Source organism: Ascidia mentula, chromosome 5 (genome assembly GCF_947561715.1).
Source record: "Ascidia mentula chromosome 5, kaAscMent1.1, whole genome shotgun sequence".
NCBI classification, from domain to species: domain Eukaryota; kingdom Metazoa; phylum Chordata; class Ascidiacea; order Phlebobranchia; family Ascidiidae; genus Ascidia; species Ascidia mentula.
This window is the reverse complement of record NC_138570.1, coordinates 1,463,039-1,473,944: the sequence shown is the minus strand read 5'-3', so window position 1 is coordinate 1,473,944 and position 10,906 is coordinate 1,463,039. Positions and strand designations below refer to the sequence as shown.

The following is a 10,906-nucleotide window of genomic DNA, read 5'->3' as shown; positions in this document are numbered from 1 at the left end:
AAACTTTGACACAAATAGGTCAGTTATTGATAAATTCTATGATTGGCGTCGGAATGCTTGTTTTTTATATTTTGTCAGTGTTTAATGGTGGACAATAAAGAACCCATTCCACACTTCTCATTCTTTCATTATGTATTCATGTTACAACACAGTGGTGTGAACAAGGTCCATTGTGACGTAACAGATTAACACAAGCTGTCGAAAGTAGAAACGCTGAGACTGTTCCGTAGTGAAACGAGTTGTTTCCATGGCGTTGTTTTCTGTTTTGGTTTCATGCCACATTCAAATTCTTTCGGACAGTTGTTATCGTTTTTTTGTAACTGCTCGCATGTTGATGTTTTTGCCAAACTTTGCACTTCCATCCATAATTCCAACAAACGATTGTCACTGCAAAGTTATGGTGAATTTTCCGTTTTTAGCCAAATCAATATTTGGCTTGCGATTAACATTGTGCCCGGTTGACCGAATGAAAATAGGCCTAATTTGAGAAATCAATCTTTAGATTAAGCCGACCATTCTGTTTGATATAAGGAGAGGAGCCTGGAGAAATTGGTAACATTTGGACGTTATTGATATTCTTATATGGAACAGCTGAAAACTGACCAAAATATGTGCAATTACGCCGTTAGTAAAAGTGAATGTGGTGCTTTGACGAAAATATTGATGGTTGGTACTTTTTTTTCCTTTTGGTACAACTGGATGCAGCAAGTGTTTTTTTATTTATGCTTATGTGTTTCATTTATTTCTAACACAAATAGGTTTGCGAATTTGACAATGGAATTACGTGTACATTTTTCCGACCTTTGCAAGATAGTTTGCAAGTTTGTAAGTTAATTAGGGTGATAAACAGGTAAAACAACACACGTTATTTGCCGCTCACTTCCAAGTATTGCGTCTATCAGAATAACTTTGTAGTTAATCATTTACTCGCTGCACCCTCCAGCACGAACGATAATTCGAACAAACTTGTTTGTTTGCAAAATGCGTTTTATTGTGCAACTTCGTTTTGCAACTGCAATGTTTGCAAGGTCAAAGAGCTTTGACCTGTTTTGCCCGTGGCATTTTTATGATGCTTTTGCACAAGAAAATGTGAACAATGTTTGTTTTGCAGCCAAACGTATGTTTTTCGACTTTATGGACTGCGTAGCACACAACGCACTGCGTTTCTCTATTTGACCAGTGAACATCTGTAATCGCACTCTTGGTCTGTAACTGGACGATATCCCCATGGCGGATAAGGTTTGTGTCATTCAGGTGTTTATTACATTGATAGTTACGTACATGTGTTATACGTAAGTTAGGAATTGCCGCCTAAGCAAACAGTCTGCAAGGCGCACATATAGATTGTGTGGGTGCTGTTGGAATGGTGGGTGGTTGAACACGCATTGTGTTACATATAGTTGACTTGTATTGGTACCTGTCTGAATTCCGGTGATGTATGCGCGCTCCAGTACAGTTTGGTTGCGGTTAAATAGGCCAAGTTCATTTTTACGGCTGGATGGGCAATGTACTTTGTTTTTAGGACTTTTGTACGGTCGGATAAACTGAGAGTAGAAACTAGCAACTTGGAGTTGGTGGGATTCCAATGTGCTTATAAGGTGCCCGTAGCCTCGCCTTAACCTATTCCATTTGGAGCAGCGCTGCAAAATGGGAAGTCTGTATTAGCGCCATACACCCGCAACTCCTTATTTCCTCTCCCGACAAACACGCATTAAACCCATTGGATGCGGTTTGCCCGTTTCCGTCTTGCATTGGCCCGAAGCCCTACATTCAACTGCACATCTCACAGGCGCGTGTGGGCTGCACACACTGCAGCAGCTAATCAAAGACCGGCTCTTAAAGCGGATATGACGGCAGGCTACCAGTTGTGCTGTGAGTGACGTCACTGTGTTTTTATTCAGCAAGGCAAAGAGGGGTGTTGCATATTTTACTGTGTTTGGGGACTTGCTTTTTTAGCCTAGCTAAGGTAGTTGGGTTCTGTCACAAGTAAATGCTTTTTAAATACAATTTGAGCTTCCCATTACAAGCATCGACTGTCCCGAAATGCCTAATGACTGCAAACTTTGGTGCTAATGCTCATGGAATATTAATATGAATGGCTTTGTATGGGTGTAGGCAAAATGGTTAAGACAAAAGAAGGTTTGTGTACAGAACTAGCGAAAGACCCAGTCAGATTTTTTTCCATTTACCAAGAGCTCCATTGGAAGGCGTACGCAGTGCAGAACAATAGGTACTTACAAACAAAACAGACCATTTCTTAAAACAATGGCTGACTCAAGCGAGTTCAATAACGCTAAGTAGGCTTCGATTAGTTCAAATGAAAAACGCTCCGTGTTGTTGCTTTCCACGCGTTAAATACGTATCCTCGTGTGAAAGTGCTGCAAAATGATCAAAGTTAAATAACTGTATGTAGTTCCTACAACGAAGGAAAGTGTCGCCATAATTGTGTTTTCCAAAATGCTGATTTTGTTAAAGCCCCGCATGGATACACAAAGCAGTAGACAGAAAAAATTAACGAAGTGGTCTTGAAATATCGAATAATAGCTCTGCGGGTTGCAGGACAAGTACAAAAGCACTCCACTCCATCTTTCAAACCGCAGATTCAGGATGTGGAGTAAGTTTAGTTCGCTTAGTAAAGCCGGTCTGTCGAAAAGTTGTTTTCGTCCAAAGCTTGCATTTGTGAAATCTGACTTAATTGCCGGTACCGCATGCGACCATTACCTGGGCGCCTGCATTTTGTAAAACAGTCGCCGTCAGCGTAATTGCTGGGAGTGTAAGTTATTATTTTGTTTTCTGTGGTTTTGTTGTGACTTCAGATTCCGTTCTCTCTGGCGGATTGCATGTAGTGACTACGCCTTCAAAATTACCATTTACCGTTTTTTTTACCACGCAGGCAACTTAAGTTAGGTTTCTGGTAAAGAAGTTTAGGATTGTCTGTGAAAGTCTCTTCTGTTTTGTGGAAACTGTTCAGAAACTCAGCTTTCAACTGGGATTTGGACTAAAATGACTGTGATGGGGTAAGATGACTTTCTGATTTGTCTGAACAATGATCAGTATGTGGGAATGCACTTTACTTGTTATGTTTGTGCAGGTTAGGTCATATTTAAAGGTGTTGGTTGATGAGCATTTATTTTTTAGTGGCTAACACTGCCAATGTTGATGTACAAATGTGCATGTATTTAACAAATGTTTTCTCTGCTAGGGCGGAATGGGTGGAAATAGTAGAACCTCGCACCAGGGAAAGGATGTATGCTAACTTGATTACTGGTGAATGTGTATGGGAACCTCCACCAGATGTTTCATACAAGCAGTCATCAGATGATCAGTGGTGAGTACTATTCCTATTTTACCGGTAAAAACTAATTTTTGGTGATTTTGTGAATTGTGACTTTCTATAATAAGCAGAAATTTTGTTGTATTATTTTTCCTACGGAAATTTTCCATGATAGATTATGTAAAACAACCCTTTTATTTGAACACAGATCATTACTTTTTATCTAAATAATTTGTTGCTGGCTGGCTGTATTGGTTACCAATTTCTCATTAGCATGCAATACTAATTATAAACAAGCTAGTCATGTCTAATTTATTAGCGTGGTACTGTAGTTGATAATTCATCTTGTGGTGTTATATCCTATTGTTCATGGACATGAATGATCCAATCTTCTGTCACTTAATTTTAATGTGACAACATTCTGAATGTTTGCCTGCATTTGTAAAAATAAGGCTATTGGAAGTTGAATTCAATTTTAAATATGTTTGTTTATTCAGGTGGGAATTGTTTGACCAGAAGACTTCGAGATTTTATTACTACAATGCGAGCACCCAGCGGACAGTGTGGCACAGACCCAAGGGGGCAGATATTGTTCCTCTATCAAAACTACAGAAGTTGAAACAAGAAACAGATGGTGACGGCGGGGTCAAGCCAAAACCTAGGCACAGGTACAACACTTATGCTTTCTTAACTAAGTTAAAGCTTTTTGATGGCCTTGAATTAGTAACTGTGGGTAGTTTAATAAGGTGGTTTATAAAGTTTTTGCAAAATGTGATAAATGTGCTCAATATTGTCAGAAAAGGATGTAGTATTTTATCAATGTTTCAAAACAAAAACAAATTCAGTTGCACATAAATTGTAGAATGTTTAGAATATCAATCGATTCCCATCCTCCAATCTTGTCATCTGTTTCCGTGTTTTCCAAATTAGTCGTGTACGTTCCCATGTAAAGTTAACCCTATTTCCTCTCTCGTGATTCATGTTTTGTTTCTGTGCGAGAGTTGCCAAAACATAGACATTTCCTGGTCTCTTATCAATGACACATGCCACCTATCATCAAGGTTGGCCTAATTTCAAAGTGGTAATGTATCTTACCTCAGTCTAGCTAGTCAGTTTGTCTGATGATGTTCTGCTGAAAGTTTGAAATGTAGCATGACAAATGTGTGGCTTTTTTATATTTGGTTATTCAAAACAGCTTTAATTTGTTTGCACTGTTCTGTTGTATATGTGAAGGCTTAGTTTTAGAATGGTCCAAATGTGCAGATCTGGCCATAAAACTTGGCTATCCTTTGCTTTTAGTTGCAGAACGTTGCCTAGGATTGATTACAACCAATTTAGTTACACTTAGTATAGTTATAGGTTGTGTGTAGTGTGATACATACAATGACTCTTGATATGTTCTTCAACAGACGGACTATGGGGTCCAGAACCAACAGTGGGCAACTCTCTGGCAGGTTGGTACAGATAACTTGTTACTATGCATAGAATTTTGTTACCTTTTATTACTATTTGTATCTGTGTCTATTTTGATTGTTCATTTGGGCCCGTATGTGCATACGTCCGATTTCTATGAAGAACAGGATATTGATCTGAAGGGAATGCACAATTGTGCCTATATTTATATCTTTATTTATTTGACAACATCTGTTGGTTTTCTTTGGATTGCGCTGGAATGTTGATCAATTTATGCGGTGGATTAAAATATTTAGATCTACTTACACTAATTTCCTCTTAGTTCTCGGATAATACTGTTGATATCAATGTCTTGTGTTAGTATCTCTGTTGACATGGCTTGGTAATCCGCATTAGGTGTTAACACACTTGTGGACATTTATAAAGGGCTTTAATATCAACCACTTCTGTAAACCAATGTCATCTAAGAGTTACCTGTGATGCCATAATCAGTTGTCAAACCCATATCTGGTCTCGGTTTAATAGCTTTTATTTAACAAACAAACACAAGCAGGGAAATATATGTGACTGGTGTTGGTTGGGTAAATTTGCAGCCCATCACCAAGCTTATTGAATTTGAACAAACATAAAAACAAAGGCATACGGTATTGATTGATTATTTTGGCCAAACATACATTTGTCAGAAAATTTCAATTCAACAAAAAGGACAAAGGGTAGTATTAATATTAATGATCAATGAAAATAACTTTCTTGTATATTTGACCCCCAGGAGAGATTCAACTGGAAGTAGTGACAGTGATACGAATATGACGCCCACACAAAGAGCTCAGGAATACAAAAAACGTCATCGAACATCTGCTGGAAAGTCACGAAAGTCAACTGATTCCCAGGTTTGCAACATCAGATAATATGTAGGACAAATGCGGATGACTAAACCTGTTTCTGATAGTAATGACTTGACGCAAACCAAGTTCATTAATTCATCCACTGTTTTGAAACTTCACAAATTACAGATATCATTGTTCCTCAGATTGTGTATATTTTCATTTCATCCTTCATTGTTCATAATCCACTTAAAAAATCTGCATAAAAACAGTTGTCTTAGTGTCATTTATTTATATATATTCATGTATTTGTAGCATATTAGCCCCAAACACTTTGTAGAAAGTATGTTTTGTGTTGCAGCACAGCTAAGTTAATGCAACTCTCTCTTGTAATACATAATCATGAATATTTAAAAGTTTTTATATATCGTAGATTGCGGAGCAAGGTACGAGCTTCGCGTGTTCCAACCCAAGTTATGAAAACGTCACAATCGGAGGTTACATGGCGGCGACACCTAGCGACAAGGAGAACCACCCTAACGCCGACTCCAACTGGAACGCGTCCGACGGCCAGGGCTCGCTCGATTCCACGGAAATTAAACCCAAACAGATAAAGTTATCGGCCGACCAACACAACGCCACAATGCCCGACCTGCATTCGGAAGGGGAACTGGTTGGGAATGGAAATTACTTGAGGTCGAAGTCGTACGATTTAATGCCGGATGAAAAACCCTCATCCCCTATTGAGTCGCAACCTCCGGAAAAGAGGAAGAGTGGAGGAGAGCGGAATTCAACCGCTCTGTCCAAGAGCCAGAGCTTTCCCCAGCAAAGTGCCCCACCCAAAAAAGGTATGTCCAAGAACAAAACGAAACTGAACCTAATACATGATCGATTTTAAGCATATTGCGACCGTTAACCTTTTGGGGGGAAATTTATAAATAGACGCTTATATGACTACAAATCAATTCTTTTAATAGACTTCCGTCGTTCCAAGCGCGGTTCGGAAAAAGTAAACATGGAATCGTTCGCCAAAAGCAACTTAAACGTACACACCAAAGGGTTGCTACGCAAGAAAATCACCATCCATACAATGCTATCCTGGACCAGAGAACCGATAAGGAAACCGATGATTATGACGAAAGACAAGCAGGTATTGTCACGTAAACAACGTGCCTTGTGACGTAACGAATGCGACTTATTAAAGTGGACGCTGTCAATCTTGCTCACTGCGATTGACGTTTTGTTTAATTTTAACGATTTATGAATATCTTTGATCAATGTGAGTTGTAACGTTTCACCAGCTTGTTTAACTTTTATCGCAAATAGACAATAAAAATATTACATTTATGTAAGTATATATGCAGCATTTGCAAGAGTATTTCGAACCAATGTAAAATAATGTAAAGATACCACTTAAATTTAACGTTTCAACATCAAATCTAAAATTAATTTCCTTCAACAGACGAAGAAGGAAGCATGCGAAACTTTCAAACTAATCCAGGCTTACATGGGCGACAGAAAAGCAAAGAAAACTGAACTACTCGCTCTCGACATTATCACCAAGGGTTGGCAGAACGCAAGTGAGAATTATAACGTCATAGTGCTTGACGCATGACGTAATTTGTTGATAGTTCACCATCGTAACCTATGACCTACTTTTTTGTGTAAATTTGGGTATTTTAATTTCAGTGGACAAATAAGTAGTAACAGTAAACGATTCGTTTATGTATTCTTATACTTAAATTGATCTTATTTTTAACAAAAAAATAACTTTGTTGTGATGGTTACTGTAGTTATTGTAAGCAGCAAGTTGTTCAAATTACGTTTTTGAAAAGGACAATTTGTTTTCGGGCGTTATTTTTCGTATAATTTATGATAGAAATAGGTATAATATATAGTCATAAATAACGTCTTCCTTTTTAGGTTTAAGAGATGAGATTTTTATCCAACTTTGCCGCCAAACTACTGGAAACCCCAAACCAGATTCAATGGAAAAGGGGCTGGAATTGCTTGCTATGAGCTTGGCATTTTTCCCTCCTTCCAGCAAGTTCTATAACTATTTAGAAGGATACGTTTTCACCCACTTGGACTTACCCGACGATAATGGTTAGAACAAATGGATTAAATGTGTGCTGTGCCGAATACAACGATTTACACCCTTTTTACAAATAATTATGGAGCCAATAATATGAATTATGTAGGCTGCATACAAATGGACACTGCTTCGACCTATAAGGTATCATCAGTGCAGCTTGGTGTGACTCTTGTAGAAAATCTTGCCAGTTTTCTACTTAGGTTGTCCAGATGTATTGTTGACTTAGCTTTGAAGATGAAAGCCAAAGCTAAAATGCTGTTATACATTAGAAATAGTAAACGTTTCGAACACTAACTGCGTTCATCATCAGTACTACAATGAGTGCATGCAAGAAAAGCGTCAGGGTAATAAAGGACTGAGCAGGCAGAAGGGAAACAGCAGCAGCACCAACACGCAACAAGCCAGAGGCATGTCGCGTGACAACAACATGGGAGCACAGCAGCGACGTCATCATTAACGATTTGTCAGGCCGACGTCATCACTGACTTAGCTTTCTTCTTCATTATTTTTGTTGAACTTCTTTGGCCCATTGGGTGTGATTAGTGTTTTGAGTCTGTAGCAGCACAAGGCGCGATGTGTTTTCTTCATTTCCGACCAGCCTTTTGTTTTGTCTATCGGTAAAGCAAATTTTAGGAAATATCTCGTTTGTTTTCCAGGTGTGCAAATTTCACTGTATGCAAACGTGTGTTGCAAGAGACTGGCAAAAATCAACCAAACGGGAGCTAAGAGGGTAGGTTGGTGTTTCTGTATTTCTGCGCAAGAAGTTTAAATATAAGTTGGTTGATGTTGTTTTGATTTAGTAGCAACGTTTGCTCACAGTTGGTAAGAAATATAATAATCAAAAACAAACAAAAAAGCAAATATTGTGACGTAACAAACACGGTACTATTTTCGTAACCAGGGCAACAAAAAGCCTACGGCTGATGAGGTTGGTCAAGCGAAACGTTCCATATTTAATCCTTCCATGTTTGGAAACACCTTACAGGAAGTCCTTGAACTCCAACAGGAAAGGTTGGTTGAACACAATGCAGGCAATTACTGAAATGTTGCGCATTTTGTCTTAACTTACAACTTGTGATCTGTGATGACGATTTTGCTACTTCTGAATAAATGAAGATTGTTTGTACGTCAGTCTGAGATCACAAAACCTGGGGTCGGGATCATTTTTTGTGTAGGCTGTGGTTGATGTGTAGCCATGTCAATTGCGTTAAAAACTGAATGTCCTTTCATTGTGACGACACAGTAAATTAAGGAAACTTTTTTCGTACTACCGTTGTCTAGAAATCCCATATTGCAAACTTTGCTTGGCGAACTGTTTCCATTTTGCTGATTATTTGTGTAGATTTCCCGAACGCCGACTTCCGTGGATTCTCACAACTTTATCAGAAGAAGTTTTGAGGCTTGGAGGAAATCAGACCGAAGGAATTTTCAGGTAATAAGAGTTCAGCATTTGTGGCTTTCATTGTTCAGTAGTTTTATTACAACATGTGCAAAGTCCGAAATTAGCAAACTTCCAACCGAATGTAGTTAATAAAAGTGTACAAGATTCACGTTTTTTTGAACCTCACTCCAAGTGTTTTCATTTATTTCTAACTACATTCATGATCATCTTATGCAGAGTGCCAGGTGATATCGACGAAGTGAACGTACTTAAAGCTCACATCGATAAATGGGAAAAACCCCAAAACCTTCACGATCCCCACGTACCAGGTATGACGTCATATCCGCCGGTTTTTCATCCAGGAACCTGGTCCCAAACGTCAAGCTTTATCTTTGACCTCTAACAGATAAAGCAATCTAACTACATTGTGTCGTCATAGAGACAATTATATATTTATGACGTAATAATTGCAGGCTCGTTGTTGAAACTGTGGTATCGTGAGTTGGAGGAGCCGCTGATTCCACCTGCGTGGTATGATATGTGCGTTGAGAATTACGACAATGCGGAGGCCGCAGTGTCGGTGGTAAACCAGTTACCTCCTCTTAACCGACTCTGTCTTTCCTATCTCATCAAGTTTCTACAGGTGTGTTGTCGTGTTTTTTTAGGCAAATACGGAAAAGTTTTAGCGACAATCGTTTCACTCGTGTGTTCGATCGTATTTGTGTGTTTTACAAGAAAACAAACATAGACGTGTTTTTCAACATTTCTATGCTGCGCGAATATATTTATAAACCTACTTTACACAAACAGTTTATTCTGTAAAACTTCCCACTTATCGTTGCACAATAAAAAAGGTCACTAATTTCTGAATCCCCGCCCACTTTCTAACCACGTGACGTTTGATTGACAGGTGTTCGCTCAGCCTCCGAACTCCCGCGTGACGAAGATGGACGCGAGTAACCTCGCCATGGTTATGGCTCCGAACTGTTTGAGATGCGAATCCGACGACCCCAGAATTATATTCGAGAACACAAGGAAAGAAATGTCGTTTATCCGAACGCTTGTCCTCCACTACGACACTTCCTTCCTGGAAGGCGTAGTGTGAAACACGTCATCAGGGATTACGTCATGGGTGTGCGTGAGATTACTGAAGTCCAAACTTGCCCGAAGCTTTAACATTCGAAGGAACGCTTTAGTGACGTTGCGATCATGTATGATTTCGTCATCGTGTATGACGTCACATACCTTCGGTTCGAGTTTTTTGGCAAAATATTTCGTTTCACTTTTTCCGAATATTCCCTTGACCACTGTTTTACCTTCGCTTCCAAGTATGATTTTATGACGTCGCTAATCGGGAGGCGATGATGTCATCATGTTGGCAATAAGTTTCGATGCAATATTTTCACCGGGCGCGGGGGAATCACCCAAACCGCGCCTTGATTATGTATAGTCTGCTCGTTGTATCTGTTTGGGTTATGCCCCCCGCTCCCCCATCGCCTGTAGTGCGCATGCGCGCGAATTTGTCTTCCGCTGGGCAGATGACGAAAACAGGCGGCATATCATACACTGTATACAGTAGTTACTGCTAGCAAACAACACGGTTCCTTACCAAAATAGGCGACTACCTTTTCATTCTGGTTGGTTTCCAGCAACTTATGTTTCCAATCATCAACGGCTTGAATTTTTCTTTCGGCGCGTATTACAGCGCCATCGCGTGGTGAAAGCGCCACCCAGCGGATGATTCACTGTGTTATTGTTTTTTGTTCGTTCGTTTGCTTTTTCGAGCAAGTTAAAAGTTATTCGGAGATTGAAATGATGACGTTTGTTCGCATTCAGACTAACCGTATGTAAGAATTCAGTGATGTTTCTGAACAGGGGTCCTCAAAATGTGACCCGCGACCCAATTAAAAAGAGAAAGT

The 10,906-nt window shown here is 39.3% G+C and overlaps 1 protein-coding gene across 1 annotated transcript; it reads left to right on the top strand.

The window, feature by feature from the left end:
* Window positions 1–2,891: 2,891 nt before the first annotated feature.
* Window positions 2,892–10,840, top strand: LOC145901611 (rho GTPase-activating protein 39-like). Its single transcript, XM_082989353.1, has 15 exons — window positions 2,892–3,017; window positions 3,203–3,328; window positions 3,772–3,942; window positions 4,684–4,728; window positions 5,457–5,577; window positions 5,945–6,359; window positions 6,489–6,661; window positions 6,974–7,091; window positions 7,435–7,617; window positions 8,263–8,336; window positions 8,508–8,617; window positions 8,949–9,038; window positions 9,225–9,316; window positions 9,461–9,630; window positions 9,898–10,840. The coding sequence occupies exons 1-15, from the start codon at window positions 3,004–3,006 to the stop codon at window positions 10,090–10,092; spliced, it is 2,097 nt and encodes a 698-aa protein (XP_082845479.1). The 5' UTR covers window positions 2,892–3,003; the 3' UTR covers window positions 10,093–10,840.
* Window positions 10,841–10,906: the final 66 nt, after the last annotated feature.